The 25247-nt window shown below is 41.7% G+C and overlaps 2 protein-coding genes across 4 annotated transcripts in view; one reads left to right on the forward strand and one right to left on the reverse strand.

Annotated features, from left to right (window-relative positions):
- Nucleotides 1-14437, reverse strand: part of hs6st3b (heparan sulfate 6-O-sulfotransferase 3b) — a 100984-nt gene extending 86547 nt beyond the window's left edge. Inside the window, exon 1 of the mRNA XM_029711258.1 lies at nt 13076-14437. Coding sequence (XP_029567118.1) covers nt 13076-13614 — 539 coding nt within the window. The 5' untranslated portion in view covers nt 13615-14437. The remainder of the gene's footprint in view (nt 1-13075) is intronic.
- A 7780-nt stretch (nt 14438-22217) lies between these two features.
- Nucleotides 22218-25247, forward strand: part of uggt2 (UDP-glucose glycoprotein glucosyltransferase 2) — a 43165-nt gene continuing 40135 nt past the window's right edge. For all 3 annotated transcript variants that reach the window (XM_029711260.1, XM_029711261.1, XM_029711262.1), the window contains exons 1-4: nt 22218-22272; nt 22783-22913; nt 23284-23366; nt 23661-23791. In XM_029711260.1, coding sequence (XP_029567120.1) covers nt 22249-22272; nt 22783-22913; nt 23284-23366; nt 23661-23791 — 369 coding nt within the window. In that variant the 5' untranslated portion in view covers nt 22218-22248. The remainder of the gene's footprint in view (nt 22273-22782; nt 22914-23283; nt 23367-23660; nt 23792-25247) is intronic.

The raw sequence follows: 25247 nt of genomic DNA on the forward strand, positions 1-25247 counted from the left end.
ATCAAGGAGCTACTTGGGTACAATTTACTGTAGGCTAAAGAGAGAATTAAACTCATGCTGAATGAATGAATTCAATGGACTAACTGGTCAGAACAGCCAAAAAACAGGCTTCTTCATTTAATAATTGACTGTGAATCTCATTAGTATAACTCCCTTTTGGTAGGCTGAAACAAAAAGATGGCGTTTTATTTACTGAGACAATCATATATGTGCAAATGTGCATTTTTAATTATCTCCTAAGGCTATATATTTTACATCACTCAGTGAAACTTGTGGATGGTGCTTGACTGTTTTCCACAGCTCAACCTCTCCCATTTTGTCACAGGGGTCGTTGAATGGAGACCAAGGCGCAGCGTGTATAGTGCTCATTCTTTGTCTTTAATGAAATACACTTTACCAACAAAATAACAAAACGACCAACAACAGTCCCGTCAGGTACACTAGACTAAACGGAAACAACCACCCACAAAATCCCATGAAAAACAGGCTGCCTAAGTATGGCTTCCAATCAGAGACAACGATAGACTCTGATTGGAAACCATACCTGGCCACAACATAGAAAATGACAACATAGAATGAAACTCTAGACAACCCACATAGAAAACAGAAAACCCAAAACACATAGACGAAACACCCCCCTGTCACGCCCTGACCAATCTACTAGGGAAAAATGACCTCATACCAGGGTCAGGACGTGACACATTTAAACTCAATTAGGCCTACCAATATGTGTAAATCAAGACCCAAAAGTTGCAAAATCACATTTTATATACAGTGCATTCGGAGAGTATTCAGACCACTTTACTTTTCCCACATTTTGTTACATTACAGCCTTATTCTAAAGTGAATTAAATACACTGCTCAAAAAAATAAAGGGAACACTAAAATAACACATCCTAGATCTGAATGAATGAAATAATGCTATTAAATACTTTTTTCTTTACATTTAAATTTTTGTCATTTAGCAGACGCTCTTATACAGAGCGACTTATAGTAGCGAATGCATACATTTCATGCATTATTATTTTTTGGTACTTGCCCCCCGTGGGAATTGAACCCACAACCCTGGCGTTGCACACACCATGCTGGCATTGCAAACACCATGCTCTACCAACTGAGCCACAGGGAAGCTTTACATAGTTGAGTGTGCTGACAACAAAATCACACAAAAATAATCAATGGAAATCCAATTTATCAACCCATGGAGGTCTGGATTTGGAGTCACACTCAAAATTAAAGTGGAAAACCACACTACAGGCTGATCCAACTTTGATGTAATGTCCTTAAAACAAGTCAAAATGAGGCTCAGTAGTGTGTGGCCTCCACGTGCCTGTATGACCTCCCTACAACGCCTGGGCATGCTCCTGATGAGGTGGCGGATGGTCTCCTGAGGGATCTCCTCCCAGACCTGGACTAAAGCATCCGCCAACTCCTGGACAGTCTGTGGTGCAACGTGGCGTTGGTGGATGGAGCGAGACATGATGTCCCAGATGTGCTCAATTGGATTCAGGTCTGGGGAACGGGCAGGCCAGTCCATAGCATCAATGCCTTCCTCTTGAAGGAACTGCTGACACACTCCAGCCACATGAGGTCTAGCATTGTCTTGCATTAGGAGGAACCCAGGGCCAACCGCACCAGCATATGGTCTCACAAGGGGTCTGAGGATCTCATCTCGGTACCTAATGGTAGTCAGTCTACCTCTGGCGAGCACATGGAGGGCTGTGCGGCCCCCCAAAGAAATGCCACCCCACACCATGACTGACCCACCGCCAAACCGGTCATGCTGGAGGATATTGCAGGCAGCAGAACGTTCTCCACGGCGTCTCCAGATTGTCACGTCTGTCACATGTGCTCAGTGTGAACCTGCTTTCATCTGTGAAGAGCACAGGGCGCCAGTGGCGAATTTGCCAATCTTGGTGTTCTCTGGCAAATGCCAAACAACCTGCACGGTGTTGGGCTGTAAGCACAACCCACCTGTGGATGTCGGGCCCTCATACCACCCTCATGGAGTCTGTTTCTGACCGTTTGAGCAGACACATGCACATTTGTGGCCTGCTGGAGGTCATTTTGCAGGGCTCTGGCAGTGCTCCTCCTGCTCCTCCTTGCACAAAGGCGGAGGTAGCGGTCCTGCTGCTGGGTTGTTGCCCTCCTACGGCCTCCTCCACGTCTCCTGATGTACTGGCCTGTCTCCTGGTAGCGCCTCCATGCTCTGGACACTACGCTGACAGACACAGCAAACCTTCTTGCCACAGCTCGCATTGATGTGCCATCCTGGATGAGCTGCACTACCTGAGCTACTTGTGTGGGTTGTAGACTCCGTCTCATGCTACCACTAGAGTGAAAGCACCGCCAGCATTCAAAAGTGACCAAAACATCAGCCAGGAAGCATAGGAACTGAGAAGTGGTCTGTGGTTACCACCTGCAGAACCACTCCTTTATTGGGGGTGTCTTGCTAATTGCCTATAATTTCCACCTGTTGTCTATTCCATTTGCACAACAGCATGTGAAATGTATTGTCAATCAGTGTTGCTTCCTAAGTGGACAGTTTGATTTCACAGAAGTGTGATTGACTTGGAGTTACATTGTGTTGTTTAAGTGTTCCCTTTATTTTTTTGAGCAGTATATATTTTTCCCTCATCAATCTACACACAATACCCCATAATGACAAAGAAAAAACATTTATAAAGAAAAAAAACCCTGAACTAGTACATTTAAAAAAGTATTCAGACCCTTTACTCAGTACTTTGTTGAAGCACCTTTGGTAGTGATTACAGCCTTGAGTCTTCTTGGGTACGACGCTACAAGCTTGGCACACCTGTATTTAGGGAGTTTCTCCCATTCTTCTCTGCAGATCCTCTCAAGCTCTGACAGGTTGGATGGGGAGCGTCACTGGAGAGCTATTTCCAGGTCCCTCCAGAGATGTTCGGTCGGGTTCAAGTCTGGCTGGGCCACTCAGGGACATTCAGAAACTTGTCCTGAAGCCACTCATGCGTTGGCTTGGTTGAGTGCTTAGGGTCGTTGTCCTGTTGGAAGGTGAACCTTCGCTCTAATCTGAGGTCCTGAGCGCTCTGGAGCAGGTTATCATTGAGGATCTTCCTGTACTTTGCTCCGTTTATCTTTCCCTCGATCCTGACTAGTCTCCCAGTCCCTGCCACTGAAAAACATCCCCACAGCATGATGCTGCCACCACCATGCTTCACCTTAGGGATATTGCCAGGTTTCCTCAAGACGTGACACTTAGCAGTCAGGCCAAAGAGTTCAATCTTGTTTCATCAGACCAGAGAATCTTGTTTCTCATGGTCTGAGAGTCTTTAGGTGCCTTTTGGCAAATTACAAGCGAGCTGTCATGTCCCTTTTACTGAGGAGTGGCTTCCATCTGTCCACTCTACCATAAAGGCCTGATGGGTAGAGTGCTGAGAAGATGCTTGTCCTTCTGGAAGGTTCTCCAATCTCCACAGAGGAACTCTGGAGCTCTGTCAGAGTGACCATTGGGTTCTTGGTCACCTCCCAGACCAAGGCACTTCTCCCCGGATTGCTCAGTTTGGCTGGGCGGCCAGCTCTAGCAAGAGTCTTGGTGGTTCCAAACTTCTTCCATTTAAGAATGATGGAGGCCACTGTGTTCTTGGGGACCTTCAATGCTGCAGACAGTTTTTGGTACCTATTCCCAGGTCTGTGCCTCAACTCAATCCTGTTTCGGAGCTCTACAGACAATTCCTTCAACCTCATGGCTTGGTTTTTGCTCTGACATGCATGGTCAACTGTGGGGCCTTATATAGACAATCAACTTGTAGAAACATCTCAAGGATGATCAATGGAAACACGACGCACCTGAGCTTATTTTCGAGTCTCGTAACAAGGAGTCTGAATACTTATGTAAATAAATACATTTCTAAAAACATTTTTTCACTTTGTCATCATGAGGTATTGTGTGTAGATTTATCAGGAAACATTTTTATTTAATCCATTTTAGAATAAGGCTGTAACGTAACAAAATGTGGAAAAAGTCAAGGGGTCTGAAAACTTTCCGAATTAACTGTACATGGAAGATATACATATACATTCCATGGAATATACATTAGATTGCTATGATGAAACTGGCTCTCACGAGGACCGCCACAGGAAAGGAAGAACTAGAGTCACCTCTGCTGCAAAGGGTACATTCATTAGAGTTAACTGCACCTCAGATTGCAGCCCAAATAAATGCTTCACAGAGTTCAACAGACACATCTCAACATCAACTGTTCAGAGGAGACTGCGTGAATCAGGCTTTCATGTTTTAATTGCTGCAAAGAAACCACTACTAAAGGACACCAATAAGAAGAAGAGACTTACTTGGGCCAAGAAACACTAGTAATGGACATTAGACAGGTGGAAATCTGTCCTTTGGTTTGATGAGTCCAAATTTGAGATTTTTGGTTCCAACCGCCGTGTCTTTGTGAAATGCAGAGTAGGTGAACGGATTAGCTCTGCATGTGTGATTCCCACCATGAAGCATGGAGGAGGAGGTGTGATGGTGTTGGGGTGCTTTGCTGGTGACACTGTCTGTGATTTATTTAGAATTCAAAATCTCCACAGAAGAATTCCCATCTCCACAGAGGAACTCTGGAGCTCTGTCAGAGTGACCATTGAGTGACCATTGGATTCTTGGTCACCTCCCAGTCCAAGGCCCTTCTCCCCCATTCTGCAGCAATAAACCATCCCATCTGGTTTGCGCTTCGTGGGACGATCATTTATTTTCCAACAGGACAATGACCCAAAACACACCTCCAAGCTGTGCAAGGGCAATTTGACCAAGGAGAGTGATGGAGTGCTGCATCAGATGACCTGGCTTCCACAATCACCCGACCTCAACCCAATTGAGATGGTTTGGGAAGAGTTGGACCGCAGAGTAAAGGAAAAGCAGCCAATAAGTGCTCAGCATATGTGGGAGCTCCTTCAAGACTGTTGTTAAAGCATTCCTCATGAAGCTGGTTGAGAGAATGGCAAGAGTGTGCAAAGCTGTCATCAAGGCAAAGGGTGGCTACTTTGAAGAATCTCAAATCTCTAATCTAATTTGATTTGTTTAACACTTTCTTGGTTACTACATGATTCCATATGTGTTATTTCATAGTTTTGATGTCTTCACTAATATTCTACAATGTAGAAAATGAAAAATACTTGAATGAATAGGTGTGTCCAAACTTTTGACTTGTACTATATATATATACACACATACATACACTACCATTCAAAAGTTTGGGGTCACTTAGAAATGTCCTTGTTTTTGAAAGATAAGCATATTTTATGTCCATTAAAATAACATCAAATTGATCAGAAATAAAGTGTATACATTGTTAATGTTGTAAATGAATATTGAACATCTGATTTCTAATGGAATATCTACATAGGTGTACAGAGGGCCATTATCAGCAACCATCACTCCTGTGTTCCAATGGCACGTTGTGGTAGCTAATCCAAGTTTATCATTTTAAAAGGCTAATTGATCATTAGAAAACCCTTTTGCAATTATGTTAGCACATCTGAAAACTGTTGGTCTGATTAAAGAAGCAATAAAACTGGCCTTCTTTAGACAAGTTGAGTATCTGGAGCATCAGCATTTGTGGGTTCGATTACAAGCTCAAAATGGCCAGAAACAAAGACCTTTCTTCTGAAACTCGTCAGTCTATTCTTGTTCTGAGAAACAAAGGCTATTCCATGCGAGAAATTGCCAAGAAACTGAAGATCTCGTACAACGCTGTGTACTACTCCCTTCACAGAACAGCGCAAACTGGCTCTAACCAGAATAGAAAGAGGAGTGGGAGGCCCCGGTGCACAACTGAGCAAGAGGACAAGTACATTAGAGTGTCTAGTTTGAGAAACCAACGCCTCACAAGTCCTCAACTGGCAGCTTCATTAAATAGTACCCGCAAAACACCAGTCTCAACGTCAACAGTGAAGAGGCGACTCCAAGATGCTGGCCTTCTAGGCAGAGTTGCAAAGAAAAAGCCATATCTCAGACTGGCCAATAAAAATAAAATATTAAGATGGGCAAAAGAACACAGACACTGGACAGAGGAAGATTGGAAAAAAAGTGTTATGGACAGACGAATGTAAGTTTGAGGTGTTCGGATCACAAAGAACATTCGTGAGACGCAGAAAAAATGAAAAGATGCTGGAGGAGTGCTTGACGCCATCTGTCAAGCATGGTGGAGGCAATGTGATGGTCTGGGGGTGCTTTGGTGTTGGTAAAGTGGGAGATTTGTACAGGGTAAAAGGGATCTTGAAGAAGGAAGGCTATCACTCCATTTTGCAACGCCATGCCATACCCTGTGGACAGCGCTTAATTGGAGTCAATTTCCTCCTACAACAGGACAATGACCAAAAGCACAGCTCCGAACTATGCAATAACTATTTAGGGAAGAAGCAGTCAGCTGGTATTCTGTCTACAATGGAGTGGCCAGCACAGTCACCGGATCTCAACCCTATTGAGCTGTTGTGGGAGCAGCTTGACCGTATGGTATGTAAGAAGTGCCCATCAAGCCAATCTAACTTGTGGGAGGTGCTTCAGGAAGCATGGGGTGAAATCTCTTCAGATTACGTCAACAAATTGACAACTAGAATGCCTAAGGTCTGCAAGACTGTAATTTCTGCAAATGGAGGATTCTTTGACGAAAGCAAAGTTTGAAGGACACAATTATTATTTCAATTAGAAATCATTATTTATAACCTTTCTATTCATTTTGCAACTATTTTCATGTAAACTCAGCAAAAAAAGACATCCCTTTTTCAGGACCCTGTATTTCAAAGATAATTCATAAAAATCCAAATAACTTCACAGATCTTCATTGTAGGGTTTAAACACTGTTTCCCATGCTTGTTCAATGAACCATAAACAATTAATGGACATGCACCTGTGGAACAGTCGTTAAGACACTAACAGCTTACAGCCGGTAGGCAATTAAGGTCACAGTTTTGAAAACTTAGGACACTAAAGAGGCCTTTCTACTGACTCTGAAAAACACCAAAAGAAAGATACCCAGAGTCCCTGCTCATCTGTGTGAACGTGCCTTAGGCATGCTGCAAGGAGGCATGAGGACTGTAGATGTGGCCAGGGCAATAAATTACAATGTCCGTACTGTGAGACGCCTAAGGCAGTGCTACAGGGAGACAGGACGGACAGCTGATCGTCCTCACAGTGGCAGACCACGTGTAACAACACCTGCACAGGATCAGTACATCTGCACAGGATGGCAACAAAAACTGCCCGAGTTACACCAGGAATGCACAATCCCTCCATCAGTGCTCAGACTGTCCGCAATAGGCTGAGAGAGGCTGGACTGAGGGCTTGTAGGCCAGTTGTAAGGAAGGTCCTCACCAGACATCACCGGCAACAATGTCGCCTATGGGCACAAACCCACCGTCGCTGGACCAGACAGGACTGTCAAAGAGTGCTCTTCACTGACGAGTCGCGGTTTTGTCTCACCAGGGGTGATGGATGATCAGATTTGCGTTTATCGTCAAAGGAATGAGCGTTACACCGAGGCCTGTACTCTGGAGCGGGATCGATTTGGAGGTGGAGGGTCTGTCATGGTCTGGGGCGGTGTGTCACAGCATCATCGGATTGAGCTTGTTGTTATTGCAGGCAATCTCAACGCTATGCGTTACATGGAAGATATCCTCCTCCCTCATGTGGTACCCTTCCTGCAGGCTCATCCTGACATGACCCTCCAGCATGACAATGCCACCAGCTATACTGCTCGTTCTGTGCGTGATTTCCTGCAAGACAGGAATGTCAGTGTTCTGCCATGGCCAGCGAAGAGCCCGGATCTCAATCCCATTGAGCACGTCAGGGACCTGTTGGATCGGAGGGTGAGGGCTAGGGCCATTTCCCCCAGAAATGTCTGGGAACTTGCAGGTGCCTTGGTGGAAGAGTGGGGTAACATCTCACAGCAAGAACTGGCAAATCTGGTGCAGTCCATGAGGAGGAAATGCACTGCAGTACTTAATGCAGCTGGTGGCCACACCAGACACTGACGGTTACTTTTGATTTTGACCCCCCCTTTGTTCAGGGACACATTATTCCATTTCTGTTAGTCACATGTCTGTGGAACTTGTTCAGTTTATGTCTCAGTTGTTGAATCTTGTTATGTTCATACTGTAACGGTCGTCATACGTTGTGGACCAAGGCGCAGCGGGTTGAGTGCTCATAGTGACACTGAACAAACAAAACAAGAAAACGATCGAACGAACATGATTGCAGGCTAAACACAAAGCTATGCAACAACAACTTCCCACCAAGGGACAGGTGAAACAGGGCTACCTAAGTATGACTCTCAATCAGCAACAACGATGTACAGCTGTTCCTGATTGAGAGCCATACCAGGCCAACACAAAGAAATACACAACATAGAAAACCATAGAAATGCAAAACAAGAACATTACCCAAAAACCCCGGAACACGTAAATCAAACACCCCTCTTACATAAATACATATCCCATTAAACCCCGAACCACATAAAACAAATACCCCCTGCGACATCCTGACCAAACTACAATAACCAATAACCCCTTATTCTGGTCAGGACGTGACACATACAAATATTTACACATGTTAATAAGTTTGCTGAAAATAAACGCAGTTGACAGTGAGAGGACGTTTCTTTTTTTGCTGAGTTTATGTTTTCATGGAAAACAAGGACATTTCTAAGTGACCCCAAACTTTTGAACGGTAGTGTACATGGTAACTGGTATAAAACTGTTTGGTAGTTACTGTGTAATTAGAATTTGAAAGAAACTCAAATGGCATGGCATTTGTGCAATATATTGTAAATCACGTCAATCTAAAACTAGGTGGACCTATACCAGCATTAACCGTGCGGCATTTTGTATTGGTCACTATAAACATCACAGCTGCGAAGAAATGTTCACATATTATGTACAACGTGAACACACAAGAACACAGCGAGCCCCTTCAAACTCATAGACAGATCATCAGTAGATCTCCAGACTTCAAAGGCCAGAGAGTGAAGGGAAGGTGTGTGTGTGTCTTTGGCAGGATGCTGCCCACTGTCCAACCTCTGAGTGGACATAGATAGATGCCCTCATCCATAGGGATGTAAAGCCAGTAAAAAATATATAATCACTACAGCTTTACCCCTTCCTATGATCCTAGAGTCCCTGGGTTTTGGTTGATTAAACTCTGCCTTGTGAATTTGGGATTAAAGCTTGAGGAATCCTTGATGCAGAAATAATGATTCTTTGACACTAATTATCTGTATTTATACTATACATACAGATACTGAGTATTTATTATATATTATATCTGCTGTCATTGGAATAACCGATCACATACATCATCGACTCGGGGCAGTTCAGACAAGTTCAGACAGTCAGTGGGCCACGGTTATGAAGTAAACGCAATCATGTCAAATGATTTTTTGAAGAAGGCTGCAGATGCACATTTCAATAATACATCGACAGAGGATCTTAGTGCTCATAATACATATCATGAAATGGAGAAAAGTCTTTGCCGTTCGCCTTCAGTCAATTGCTCCCTGTAATATTTCTAAATGGTAAGAACTGTACTTCTAAATGCACTGCCAACTGTACATGGACAATTCAATGGATTTGAAAGATGTCATCAAAGTAAACTGTTGTTTTGAGGGTGAAATTTCAACCACAGGATTATGTCATCACGGTCACCATATTTCAATATAGACAAACCTTGTATAAAATACTGCATGTTGAATTTGTACCTTTTAAAACAACATCAGATCTTCAACTTAATTTCCACTATCAGAAAATAGAACAATAGGCTGGGCAGCACCTCCTACTGGAGTGTTGATCTATCTACAGCTAACCTTTCGTCTCCTATCCAGGGTTTTAACCAAGCCCAGCCCTCCTTTTGTATGATATTTGTCACTGACTATTACTAATGTGCTATCGTGAGAATGATTGTTGAGAGATCTCCACTTAACAACTAAATATATTCATTGTTGCTATCGAAGTCATTCCAAAGGGTAGGTTTAACAGAGCAAACCAAACCTCAAAGTTAAAGAATAGGACTAAAGTGCATTTAAAGTAGGATTTGATTTGATTCAGTCATATTCTTTAACTTAGATTTTTGGTTGAGATGGAATTATTATTATTATATTATTAATATGTAGAAAAACTGGAATTAAAGCCAGATTAAGTCAGGGGAACAGATGGAACTATTACATCTCCTTTAAATGTTGATATTTGGTTGCGTTGTCAATATGTCATAATGTCATAATTCAATATTACTTTTATAATACAATAAATAGCCTATTAACTTGTCGACAAGTTCACAAATGATATGTTGGATTAATGTCTCCAACTCAACCAAAAATAAAGGTTAAAGAATGGGATTAAGTCAGTGGCTCAGATGGAACTATTCTAAGCAGTACACATATCTTCTTTAAATGTTGATATTTTGTTGTGTTGTCAACCAAACACAATTCCATATTAATTTTGTAATACAGTAAATAGCCCAGTAAATATCCTACTACAGGTGTAGGATCTTTATTTGATCCCCTGTTGCAGCAGAATTTGTAGTGCGATTTGAGGTTTAAAACGGCTTGTGAAGTTTCTCATTTCCCCTTTGACATTTCAGACTTGATTTTCCCTTATGGAAAATGTATTAACCGCGACAAAGATGTCCATTAATTATAATCCACACATAATAACTCACATTTCCTGTTGCTGCATTATTTTCCTGCTGTAGCAAACTGGCTCAAATTAAGATCCTATATCGGTACTGTAACAATATACCGTAAAATGGGTAACACATCCATGGCCACATTTTGAGGTTAAGGTAACAATAAATGTCTTCTTATATAATCATATTAAGCGTGCATGTTCAAGATAGCATGAATAGGTCATCACAGGTCTGTGGAGATCTTCACAATTGCTGTAATAATCTGTGCAGAATCTCGAACTGCATTGATCACTTGCACTATGTACTTATTATGCAATATCAACTGCAATCCAAGTCATTTGGTTGTGCTATTAGATAAAGCACAGTGATAACATGGTTTTCCCATTTGAACTTTGCTGTGCTTTTAAATGAGTGAAAGCACAGTGACAGACATTTGGGTTACAACTAAACCAAAAACACACATTGTTATTCCATTGGAATTTGGTTGTGCTTTAGATGGTTGAAAGCATAGTGAAAACACATTGGAAATTCAACAAACTTTTTGAGTGGGTGAATATAGGTTGTAATCAATGTCTCAACCAAACATTACCCAATTATCCACGTTGAAATGACTTGGTATGCCCAGTGGGCCTCAATTGTATGCAAATCTGTGAATACATGAAAATATGGATCACTTAAAAATGTCACTTTCCTAATCTCTAAAGGTCATGGTTTGATTGCAGAGATTATGTAGCGTTTGGTCTAGACTACATTTATTTGCAGTGGGCTTTAATACCAGGAAATAAAAGTAAGGGCAACAGCAACATGAGCTTTTAGAGAGGTAGGGACATAATGAGGATATGCTTGAGACAGACCTATTTTCTCATAATAGAGGATGCAGACAAAAAGGCAGAGGGGCTTGAAGCCTGCGTAACAGGGTGCTTCTAGGTAAACAGTAGGCAGGGAGAGAACAATGGATATACAAGATAGAGAGATGGAGAGTGGGAGAATGGTAACTGCTGTGACTGTATTCCTGCAACATTGAAAGGTAATTCAAGGACAAAAAAGACTTTGAAAAGTGACCAGAGAAAAATTATGTTTAAGGAAATGAACAGCATGGACACATTACAATTCATGCTACAGACAGTGAGCTGGGGATATACAATTATTAAAGGAGACTATAATGGATTAGAGATTACATGGTGGACATCAGGAGTGTAGAGAGCCTTTGCACAAAAGCAGATACCAGACAAAAGGATATAACCCACACTATAAACGGATAAACTGGCATGCCATTCAGATAGTCCACTTGAATAGCCCACCTGTAATCCTCGAAAAAATCAGAGTGTTTCTCATCGGTGTATACATTCCAGGCTGGCCACCTCATACAATATATTTGAACACTGTCCTTGGCTAAACTGTAGAAAAGACCTAAGAGTAGGGGTGCAACTTTGGTTTTAGAAGTAGGGGGGACATAAATATTTTGCCCTGCCTCTGTCCACAGTGAAAAGTCTCCCCTGCCTAAGAGTAAACTGTCGTTTTTGAGTGTTTGCTACAGCTGTGGTGGATAATGGTGGTGAAGATGTTCCTGAGCTAACAGGGCTGTGTTCTGTCCTCCAGGGAGACTGTGAACCTTGTGGCCAACATAGACATACATCCCTTCTGTTCTACATCCATTTCCATGCTATCCTTTTCATAGCAGTGCATGAGAGTGATGCTTCTTCACACTTGAGATGGATGAACTTCATCTGACTTTTCCCACCCTTCCTTACCTTGCACCCTGTGATGTTTTCAAGGGAAAGTCACACGCAGATCAAACAGAAAGCACTTACTTAGCAGTTCTGAGAATATAGCATGCATCGTCAATTCCTAGCAGTGGCACCATTTTATGGTTCACTTCATTTTAGTTGCAGGAATGCCCATGTTATTGGTAACACCTAATTGGTTTACAAAATCCACTCTGTCTGACCTTACTTAACACTATGACCAACGTTTTTATGTGATTTCATGTTTCTATCACATCCATTCACTGTCTTCTACACTATCTCTTTGTGCTGAGCGATAGATGTCCACCAGCTGCACTGGGAATCTCTAATTTAACTGGTCCACACTCTGTCTATCTCTGAGACCTGTAAGTTATCACCAACAACTCCCTGTTGCCTCAGGTAACTTCAAAAGCCTGTTTTGTATTACAGTTCATAGTCTCAGAGTTCAATGTACATTGGACTGTAGGCCATGCTGTAATTACAGAAGTTGAAGCACATTTTCATGAAGGTAATGCTACGGAAAGTGTGAATATGAATGTAAAGGTATTTCTCTCCCTCCCCTTTTCCCTCTCTCTCTCTCTCTCTCTCTCTCTCTCTCTCACTCTCTCTCTCCACACACACACACAGAGAGAGAGACAGATATAGAGAGAGCGAATAGAATGTTATACAGTACCTTTTGTTCTTTTGAGCTTCCTTCTTGTCCATGATGACAGGTACACAGTTGGTGAGCTCTGTCCAGTCGGCATGCAAACCACAGCTCCAGCCCGTAGAGAATCGAGAGAACAGCCAGGACTCCTCTTTCCCTGGTCGGTGGCATGTACATTTCTTCTGCCCTGGCTTGCAGTCGCATGGTTGCTCCAAACGAATATTCCTAACTAAGTGCCTTCCAAACGTGGTTCCCCCGGTTTTTTGAATGTGTAAAAACACTATCACATCGTATCCTTTGATGTTGAAATCCACGTGCCGCTGAAGGTCTCGTTCAGTAAAGTTGAATTTTGACGGCAATTTCGGAGGGCTGTCATCCTCCAGTTCTGTGTAAAAGTCTTCGGTTGTCCGATATTGGGTAGAAAGTATACTGACCCCTCTCAAATTTTCCCCAGTTTTAAAGTGGCAAGAATTGCTGCCTGCTGGACATATATATTGATAGCCTATCATTACAAAAAGAACAGCTAAAACAGGAACTAAGATCAATTTATTGGATTTATCATCCATGTTAACAAGAATAGGTTTTCATGCCATTAGTGTGAATTATTACACATGATCCTTTCAGTAGCTGCTGCTTGGTTCATCACAATAATGTCTATGGATCTTCAAAGTGCCACATGTTGATCTGGATAAGATTTAGTTATTGTTCTTGCTATCAAATGGCATATTTTGGTCTAAGCAGGTAGCCTACCTTTATGTTTCAAGGTCAGTCATATCACACCAGAGCAGATCATTTCAAACAAGGCAGGCTTGCAAAAAGATGACATATTCCGGTTACTTCTCGTCATGGTTGTCCAACTTCACAAACGGTATTTTCAGTGCTGCACACTGACGTCCCCCGTGCTAGAATTTCAAGTGAAACCGAACCAGTCAACATGTTTCATTCTGATCCCGCAAAATTACAACTTTACATCTCGGGAAACAGTTGTCTGATTCACTTCAGCACCACAAACGTGCTTGTAGGGAAGTGGAGAAATGTCGGCGTTCATATATCCTGATGTCCAAGGCGTGCGCATGAAGGGGCAAGCGACTGCTGCTCCGACTACAGCGGGATGGGTCCTGAAGCATCCTCATACATCGCGCGGTTCAGTTTTGTTCAAATATTGCAGGCTAGCTTAGGCTATTACTTGAAGATGCTGCTGCATTCAAGACCCGGTGATCATGTTACGCCCTCTTCGTGGTAATATACTATCTATCGATTTTTGTGGACATAACCAAGGCTACTGTAACTTGGCTATAGGCTAGCATAGGAGAAAAGGCTCATAATCTTTCTTGTCTCGTAGAACAGATAGTCTACATTCAGCTCTGGCGGATCAGTCAGCACACACAAGTGACTAGACAATTCGATGTTTTTAAACTAAGCTATGATAAATTGAGAACGGAATGTGAGTTTAGTGCCGTGCAATTAATTAACCAATGATGGCTAATCTTACACCAAGAAAATGCAACCAATAGCACTTTGAAGATTGCAACGAAAGCCAATGGCGACAGAATAATACAATACAAACGACATTACAATATTGCCAGCCAATCAAATGGGGAAACAATGTATCCAGTCCAATCCAAATACTGTACTAACTTCAGGCAGCCTATTTCATGCATTGACATGGTTTCATGAGAACCAAAAGCATTTAAACCAATTAGCACAATATTAATAGATAATTAGATTCATTAAAAAAAGAAATACATATAAAAGTTCAAAACCAATCGCTAGTGAATGAACCATCATCACTTACGACTTCAACACCATGGACAGATGCCAGGTATCAAGTAGCAACACAAGAGGTTGTTTGTTGTAAATTGTTGATACATGGTATCTGTCCATGGTGCTGAAATTGGACGCGAGAATGATTCATTACCACGAAGAACACTTAATGTAAAGGTATTCCATTTTAAAAGAGCCTTGTGCCAATACTATGTCATCTAAAAGGCTTTAAAAGAGGAACTGAGAAAAATCATTTTTAGAAAAGTACTTGATTTATTTTTTAAACTGCAGACTTACAGAGTAAATTGCACATGGCTGGTGAAAACAATGGGCGCATTTGAGTAGTAAGGCTACACCAACCAACTGTAGACAAAAGTCAAAGTGTGATGTCAGGGGAGGTCAGGGATGGATTACCTAATGCAAGCCACGTGCCCCGGGGCCCCGACCTCCAGGGGCCCCCTACCCCCAAAAATTATAAAACATATACAGTACCAGTCAAAAGTTTGGACATACCTACTCATTTCTTTATTTTTGCTATTTTCTACATTGTAGAATAATAGTGAAGACATCAAAACTATGAAATAACAGAAATGGAATCATGTAGTAACCAAAAAAGTGTTAAACAAATCAAAATATAGTTTATATTTGAGATGCTTCAAAGTAGCCAGCCTTTGCCTTGATGACAGCTTTGCACACTCTTGGCATTCTCTCAACCAGCTTCATGAGGTAGTCACCTGGAATGCATTTCAATTAACAGGTGTGCCTTGTTAAAAGTTAATTTGTGGAATTTCTTTCCTTCTTAATGCATTTGAGCCAATCAGTTGTGTTGTGATAAGGTCGGGGTGGTATACAGAAGATAGCCCTATTTGGTAAAAGATCAAGTCCATATTATGGCAAGAACAGATCAAATTAGCAAAGAGAAACGACAGTCCATCATTACTTTAAGACATGAAGGTCAGTCAATCTGGAAAATGTCAAGAACTTATAAAGTTTCTTCAAGTGCAGTCGCAAAAACATCAAGCACTATGATGAAACTGGCTCTCATGAGGACCGCCACAGGAAAGGAAGACCCAGAGTTACCTCTGCTGCAGAGGAAAAGTTCATTAGAGTTACCAGCCTCAGAAATTGCAGCCCAAATAAATGCTTCAGAGTTCAAGTAGCAGACACATCTCAACATCAACTGTTCAGAGGAGACTGCGTGAATCAGGCCTTCATGGTCGAATTGCTGCAAAGAAACCACCACTAAAGGACAGAAGAAGAAGAAGAGACTTGTTTGGGGCAAGAAACATGAGCAATGGACATTAGACCGGTGGAAATCTGTCCTTTGATCTGATGAGTCTAAATTTGAGATTTTGGGTTCCAACCACTGTGTCTTTGTGAGACGAAGAGTAGGTGAACGGATGATCTCTGCATATGTGGTTCCCCCCGTGAAGCATGGAGGAGGATGTGTGATTGGGTAGGGGTGCTTTGCTGGTGACACTGTCTGTGAATTATTTAGAATTCAAGGCACACTGTGGTACCCAGCATTTTAAAAAAAAATGGTTGCGGCATGGGGGCTGGGGGGGCAAATATCATAAGAGCACTTCATAAGCAATGGCAAAATGCGTAGAATCACAGGAAATTGGCTTTAAAATTGCAACATTTTCTCTCAGCCTCATGGCAAAATGTGTAGAATAGCAAGAAATGTGCTTTAAAACTGCAAAATGTGGAGAAAAGCATGAGATGATGTCACGTTTGTCGTAGGAAGGAGCAGACCAAAGTGCAGCGTGTGTGTCGTTACACATTTTATTTTCACTGTGAAACTATGCAATACATATAAATAAACTGAATAACAAAACAACAAACCGTGACGCAGAGGTGAAACATACACTAACTCAAAGACAATCTCCCACAAACCCAGGTGAGAAAAACACCTACTTAAGTATGATCTCCAATTAGAGGCAACAATGACCAGCTGCCTCTAATTGAAGATCATCCCAAACAAAACCCAACATTGAAATACAAAACTAGAACATAACAACATAGAAAAACTAAACTAGAAACCCCCCCTGTCACGCCCTGACCTACTCTACCATAGATAATAACATCTTTCTATGGTCAGGACGTGACAGATGAGCTATAAAACAGCATTTTATTATTCTCAGCCCTATGTCAAAATGTGTAGAATTGCTGTAAATTAGCTTGAAACTGAAAATATTCTCTCAGCCCTTTTGTCAAAATGTGTAGAATAGCATTATAAAATGGCACATATCTCTCTCTGCCTCATTTTTTTTGTGGGGGGGTGAGGGGCGCCCTGGAGGTAGGTGCCCAGGGGCCCCAAATGCGGCAGTCCAGCCTTGTGGTAGGTGCATCTGCAAAAGCCTAAATTCAGACACTAACATGCCGACCACACCGCTCGTGTTACGTGCGGGAGAGTTGCAAAATAAATGTACACATACATGTTATTCAATCATTGCATCCACACTGCTCACGCATGTCAACGAGTGTTTGCGTAGCTTGACGCGCTGCAAGTCCCGCCTCTCCTATCTCCTCATTGATTTCTAGGAGCATATACCCACGTGGGTGACTGAACGATGTACTGAGGTCCACACTCCAGTCGGAGGTGGAAATGCACCTTAAAGTTGGTTGCCAACCGCCATTTGAAGTCCAAAGATGAAGAAAAAGCCTGAAGGAGGAGAGATTACTGTGAAACTAACTAGGTTTACACTTTTATCTGTGGATTAATTGTCGGAGTAAAGGACCTTGTGCATTTCAGGTAAAATAACAACTCAATGTTTATATCCCAGGACAAATTAGTTAGCAACAGCAAACTAGTTAGCTAAATTGCCCTAAATGTTTAATGCTTTTAGACCTGTCCCAAATTAATATAGTTGGTTCAGAGTTTATTTTCATATATCAACCTGCGTGTCCTGATCAAGTCTGGTGTGGATGGACAAAATCAACATGCGCGCAGTGGGGTACGCACGTGCCAGGTGTAGTCAGCATGTAATGTGGTTTTCCAACAGCAAGACTCAGATTAACATGGCATTGTTGCCATTGTTTATAAAAGTTTTTCTTTAAAATGTCGAACAAACATGTCTCCAAACCCAATATCACACACTCACCGTCTGAAATCATATGCATGTGTTGAATAGTCAGAGTGAGAGAGAGCCTCAATTGTAGACTATTAATCAAGGCAAAGTTGGTTCCTGTTTCAGTCAAACAAATTAAAAACTCCCTAATGATTGGTTGACAATAGAGCCTCCCACCCTCAATGCAGCCGATGGCTGCAGGATGAAGTTGGTAAAGAGCAACTGCAGAACTGCAGTCAAATCTTCATGACCTTTGATCACAGAATTTTTGTAACGTTCATGCAGTCGACGTGTAGGCCCAAGTTGGTCAATTGTTATCCCCATAATGCAACACACTTTGAAAGGCGGTGACCAACGATGGTCATTAGTCTACAGTTTAAAAATGTAAATTAATACTTTAAATAAATACATTTTAAAAAGAGTAATTGAGTCCATAGTGAAGGACTCTCCAGCTGGTTTAACACAGGCAGCACAATTCTGATCTTCCCCCCCCCCCCACTAATTGCTCCTTTGACCAATCAGATCAGCTCTGAAAAAGAACAGATGTGAAAAGATCTAATGTGATTGGTCAAAAGACCAGGTAGTGGAAAAAATATCAGAATTGGGCTGCCTGTCTAAACACAGCCACTTCACAAGCCTATACAGCAGCTGCAAATCAAATCAAATTTTATTGGTCACATACACATGGTTAGCAGATGTTATTGCAAGTGTAGCGAAATGCTTGTGCTTCTAGTTCCAACAGTGCAGCAATATCTAACATGTAATCTAACAATTTCAACACTACCTAATACAAACAAATCTAAGTAAAGGAATGGAATAAGAATAGATACATATAAATATATGGATGAGCAATGACAGAGCGGCATAGGCAAGATGCTATAGATGGTATAAAATACAGTATATACATATGAGATGAGTGGTGCAAGATACGTAAACATGATTAAAATGGCATTATTAAAGTGACTAGTGATCCATTTATTAAAGTGGCCAATGGTGAATTCTGTTATTTGCTGTTTCTGTGTGGTAGGCTAATGTTGAAGATGCAGTCTCAAAGAGATTTTGATGCAGTCTCAAGAGAGATATTCTATGCATAGTCACTTCACCCCTACCTACATGTATACAAATTACCTCAATTACCTCGACTAACCTGTACCCCCGCACATTGACTCGGTGTCACGTGCGTCGTAAGGGACAGACCAAGGCGCAGCGGGTATAGTGCTCATTTCCTTCTTTTATTTAAAGTGAACACTTAAACAAAAATTAGCAAAACGACAAAACGACAGTTCCGTAAGGTTCACAGACTATACAGGAAACAACCACCCACAAACCCAAAGGAAAAAAGGTCTGCCTAAGTATGGCTTCCAATCAGAGACAACGAAAGATACCTGCCTCTGATTGGAAACCATACTCGGCCACACATAGAAAACGAACATAGAAAATGAAAACTAGAACAAATCCCCTCTAAATAAACCAACCCCAAAACACACAAAAACAACACCCCCTGCCATGCCCTGACCATACTACAATGACAAATGACCCCTTTACTGGTCAGGACGTGACACTCGGTACCTGTACCCCCTTTTATATAGCCTACTTATTGTTATTTTATTGTTGCTCTTTTATTTTTTACTTTAGTTTATATTCTGTAAATATTTTTCTTAACTCTTATTTTTCTTGAAAACGGCATTGTTGGTTAAGGGCATTTCACGGTAAGGTCTACACCTGTTGTATTCGGTGGATGTTACAAATACAATTTTATTTGATTTTTGATCCAAATCTGTCTACGTCTATCTGTCTACATCTGTTTCTTTTGTTTCAGGAATCACATTTAGTGGGCTTAATACTTTAGGGGAACAAACAACCTGATGCAATTCAGGTAGAATAGTTATGAATCCAAAATCGTTTTAAATACTTCACACAAGCTTATAAGAAATCCCGCTATGCCCTCAGACGAACCATCAAACAGGAAAAGCATCAATACAGGACTAAGATCGAATCATACTACACCGGCTCCAACGCTCGTTGGATGTGGCAGGGCTTGCAAACTATTACAGACTACAAAGGGAAGCACAGCCGAGAGCTGCCCAATGACACAAGCATACCAGACGAGCTAAATAACTTCTATGCTCACTTCAAGGCAAGTAACACTGAAACATGCATGAGAGCATTAGCTGTTCCGGACGATTGTGTGATCACGCTCTCCGCAGCCGATGTGAGTAAGACCTTTAAACAGGTCAACATTCACCAGGCCGCAAGGCCAGACGGATTACCAGGACGTGTACTCCGAGCTTTCGCTGACCAACTGGCAAGTGTCTTCACTGACATTTTCAACCTCTCCCTGTCGATGTCTGTAATACCAACATCTTTCAAGCAGACCACCATAGTCCCTGCGCCCAAGAACAAAAGTAACCTGCCTAAATGACTACCGACCCATAGAACTCTCGTCTGTGGAAATGAAATGCTTTGAAAGGCTGGTCATGGCTCACATCAACACCATTATCCCAGAAACCCTAGACCCACTACAATTTGCATACTGCCCCAACAGAGCCACAGATGATGCAATCTCTATTGCACTCCACACTGCCCTTTCACACATGGACAAAAGGAACACCTATGTGACAATGCTATTCATTGACTACAGCTCAGCGTTCAACACCGTAGTGCCCTCAAAGCTCATCATTAAGCTAAAGACCCTGGGACTAAAAACCTCTCTGCAACTGGATCCTGGACTTCCTGACGGGCCGCCCCCAGATGGTAAGGGTAGGTAACAACACATCCGCCACGCTGATCCTGAACACGGGGGTACCTCATGGGTGTGCTCAGTCCACTCCTGTACTCCCTGTTCACTCATGACTGCACGGCCAGGCACAACTCCAACACCATCATTAAGTTTGCCGATGACACAACAGTGGTAGGCCTGATCACCGACAACAATGAGACAGCCTATAGGGAGGAGGTCAGAGACCTGACTGTGTGATGCAAGGACAACAACCTCTCCTTCAACCTAATCAAGACAAGGGAGATGATTGTGGACTACAGGAAAAGGAGGACCGAGCACGCCCTCATTCTCATCGATGGGGCTGTAGTGGAGCCGGTTGAGAGCTTCAAGTTCCTTGGCGTCCACATCACCAACAAACTAACATGGTATAAGCACACCAAGATGGTCATGAAGAGGACATGACAAAACCTTTTCCCCCACAGGAGACTGAAAAGATTTGGCATGGGTCCTCAGATTCTCAAAAGGTTTTACAGCTTCCGTCTAGAGCATCCTGACGGGTTGCATCACTGCCTGGTATGGCAACTGCTCGGCCTCCGACCTCAAGGCACTACAGAGGGTAAAGCGTACGGCCCAGTACATCACCGAGGCCAAGCTTCCATTCATCCATGACCTCTATACCAGGCGGTGTCAACGACTCCAGCCACCCTAGTCATAGACTGTTCTCTCTGCTACCGCATGGCAAGCGGTACCATAGTGCCGAGTCTAGGTCCAAGAGGCTTATAAAAAGCTTTTACTCCCAAGCCATAAGACTCATGAACATCTAATTAAATGGCTACCCAGATTATTTGCATTGCCCCCCCCCCCTTCTACACTGCTGCTACTCTCTGTTTTTATCTATGCATAGTCACTTGAATAACTCTACCTACATGTACATATTACCTCAACACCGGTGCCTCCGCACATTGGCTCTGTACCGGTACCCCCTGTATATAGCCCGGCTATTGTTATTTACTGCTGCTCTTTAATTATTTGTTATTCTTATCTCTTACTTTTTTTAGGTATATTCTTAGAACTGTATTGTTGGTTAAGGGCTTGTAAGTAAGCATTCCACTGTAGGGTCTACACCTGTTGATTTGACACAACAAGTCTCTAAATTAACACATAGGCCTACATAGCCAATTTGTAGGGCATGCTTTATTAATATAAAATTCGATTGTGATTTCCCATTATTTCACAGTAGGTTATATATAAGGTGCAGTAATTTTTTGCAGCATGTTGCCTTTTCGGTTCCATATCCAGAATCCTTCAGACGTCTCTATCCCATTTAAATTATATGTAAAATGGTTAAGGTAAGCGTTATGGATAGGATAGGGGCTTAGGTTTAGGGTAGGGATGTTGCTCCGCAAACCCCTTGAATTAAAAAAAAAGAATCTAACATGTAGGTGGCCATGACATTGCATGTTCCAAAATGTTGTCACCAAAAACGAGTTATTTTATTAACTACGCCCGAGTACACTTCTCAGAAAGGTATACGTTATGTAATACAAAATCCAATACATATTATACAATGTTTATTTTCCTTTGGCTGTTAAAAAGAATAAAAACAAATATGTTTTACAATAAAAGAAGTAGCGAAGGACCTATCAATGGCAGCGGCCAGCATTACCGGGGTAAGGAAGATTAATACATTGTAACCACTAAAAATGTCTGTCGAATGTTCGAAGCTTCATTTGGGAGCATTATGGGCTACAAAGTAACAATCTTGTCGTAGTCCGTTTTCCTTGACGTTATTGTAGCGCTGCTTGAATCCGTTTTCATTCATATAAGCAGCTTTCCTATAGTGTGTGTTAAATGAAACGTGAGGCTATCATTTGCTATCCTGACTAGCCTATCATTTGTTATCCTGGCTAACTGAGACTTTCTCACATGAACGATTTCCTGCCCCTGTTATTTTATGTCACGTTCATTCATATAATTCGGTTCATCTTCTTCAATGGACTGCATAAGCTATCCCTTCACATAATATGTTGGCTGCTATTGCATCTGTAAACAATTGCTTGCTACAGCTACGTGGCACTTTGAGACGACAACATTACAGGGTCATGTTACATTTCACTCTCTTTTCTATAAATCTAATCTATTGCTGAATATGTCAATCTTCTCCATCGTGTCTTGTGTAGAGGATGAGAAACATCTTGTTGTTGTTGTCGCTGCTTCTGCTGAACGTCCAGTATGTCCAGTCCGCATCGAAAGGCGTCTCTGCCAGTCTGAAAGCCAAGTGGAGCATGACGCCTTTCCTCCTGGAGACAAGGTATATTGCACTGAATAAATTAGCTGGAAAACAAAAACTCACGTCTCCTGGATAGCATAGGCCTACTACTCATGTCTCTCCTGAATACCACATATGCAGGCCTGTCCATTTTGTAAGCGTTAGGCTAGACTACATGCATGTAGATTATGCTTGTGTACTAATTACAATAGAAATAGGGACTGCTCCTTATTCCACCAAAACGGCTAAGCTGTATAACTATGTAATTACTAAAGTACAATGTGTAGTAATGACAGTGCTATTACAAGACAGGTATAAGAGCAACTAAATGTAACATGTTGCAGGTCCTCAATCATAATGAACTTACATTTTCCTGTGTTCATGCCTTTTTATTTCCTAATCTTTTGTTTAGTGAGTTTATTGCAGAGGATGGAAATGAGAAATTCTGGGACTTTGTTGACACTGTGAAGGAGTTAACAGTTTACAAAAATGGAGGTATGTGGACACTATGATGTGACAAGCAAACACTTCAGTTTTATTACCACAAAATATGTGTTCTATATCAGATACAATGCTTCTCACACAATCTGTTACATTGCCTCTTTCCGGCACTTCCAGACAGTGCCTGATTGATACAGAAATGTAAATGTGGATTGAATTTGATGAATAATAAAGATCTTTGGTCCATGAGAAAACCTCATAAATCTGTCTACTAACTAATGTATGTGGATTTTGATTGTGAGAGTCAAGATTCTTTGCACATTCATTTGACTCAGATTTCCTTTACAGAGTCTGTGCGCTCCTATTACAACTTGGTAATCAAGAAGGCTGGACAGTTTTTGACGGCGCTCCAGGTCAATCTCCTCAAATTTGCTCTCTCCTTGAGGTCCTACTCACCAGCTGTTCATGCATCCCAACAGGTAGGCCCTGAAATGCTTTTACAACTCACCTCACTGTGATGATCAATTTGAAGAAAGGCGGTTCAATAGCAGGTTGAAACAGTGTTAAACATGGTTTTTGTAGATGTTGTTTAAGGTGATGATTTAACTCTAAACACCCATACGCATACTAGAGCTTATGCATAGGTTTATTTATTAATTACAATTATGATTGTGCAGTTATACAATACATAGCCTATGCATATTACACATAGCAGAAAAACATAAAACAAAACTGATTTAAGGCGTCTTTGGTACATAATTGGTCGAGAGTGTGGACTGTATTATTATGCATACTGGATGGTCTGTTATGCTACGCTACAAAATGTATATCAATTAGTCTGCAAGAGAATTTATAGCCATAGGCAATGCTGTTGGTTCATTGATTGTGGACGGTGGCATACAGTTAGCCTACAATTAGTGAATTTGTATTTGATTTTGAATAGCCTAGTAACGGATTTTTTTATGTTTTCATAATTAATTGGGTGACACATTACCTTTAGCTATACAGAATATCTCACCGCCATGCGTTTCCATCTCCTCCTCTCTCCTGTATTCCTTTCTTGAGTGTGCAGACTAAGCACTGGGTAGCTCCAGGAATGAGGTTGGAGAGCCCATGGCATACAGCATTTGGGTGGAATATCACCTGTCGGGCAGCGAGAGCACACACCTCAAACAGTAGTTGATGTGTGGAATGAAATAAGTGTTGTTATATTTATATCTCAGCTACTCATAATAAGCACATGCGCCGCTATAAAACCGAAGTAGCCTACAAAACGGACCGTCTGGAAAGCGCACAGCCTCCATTTGCTATTTGAGTGCATACAGATGACATGTCTTTTCCCCCCTGTTCCTGTCCATTTGATAATGAGCCATTTTAAATCGAAAGGCAAGATTAATAGTCTGATGGGTGAAAATTATGGTCACTTGATGAAGGAACAGCTGTGAAGCCTGAGGCAAGGAACAGAGCGCAAGCTTTTTTTTGCTACTTTCTCAAATAATCAATAGTCTATAGTCGCACCATGCAGCCCATATATGTTTTCATTTCTAAGACATTCTAAGGTTTGTATCATTCACAACTAAAGTTACCAAATTACTCTAAGTCTAGCATATACAGTGCATTCGGAAAGTATTCAGACCCCTTGACTTTTTCCACATTTTGTTACATTACAGCCTTATTCTAAAATGGATTTAAAAAAAAGTACCCTCATCAATCTACACACAATACCCCATAATGACAAAGCAAAAACAGTTTTTTATAAATTGTTGCTAATTTATGAAAATGTAAAAAAAAAATGAAATATGACATTTACATACGTATTCAGACTCAGTACTTTGTTGAAGCACCTTTGGCAGTGATTACAGCCTCGAGTTTTCTTAGGTATGACGATACAAGCTTGGCACACAAGCTTGGCACACATGTATTTGGGGAGATTGT

The sequence above is a fragment of the Salmo trutta genome, chromosome 24 (genome assembly GCF_901001165.1).
Source record: "Salmo trutta chromosome 24, fSalTru1.1, whole genome shotgun sequence".
In the NCBI taxonomy this organism is placed as follows: Eukaryota; Metazoa; Chordata; class Actinopteri; order Salmoniformes; family Salmonidae; genus Salmo; species Salmo trutta.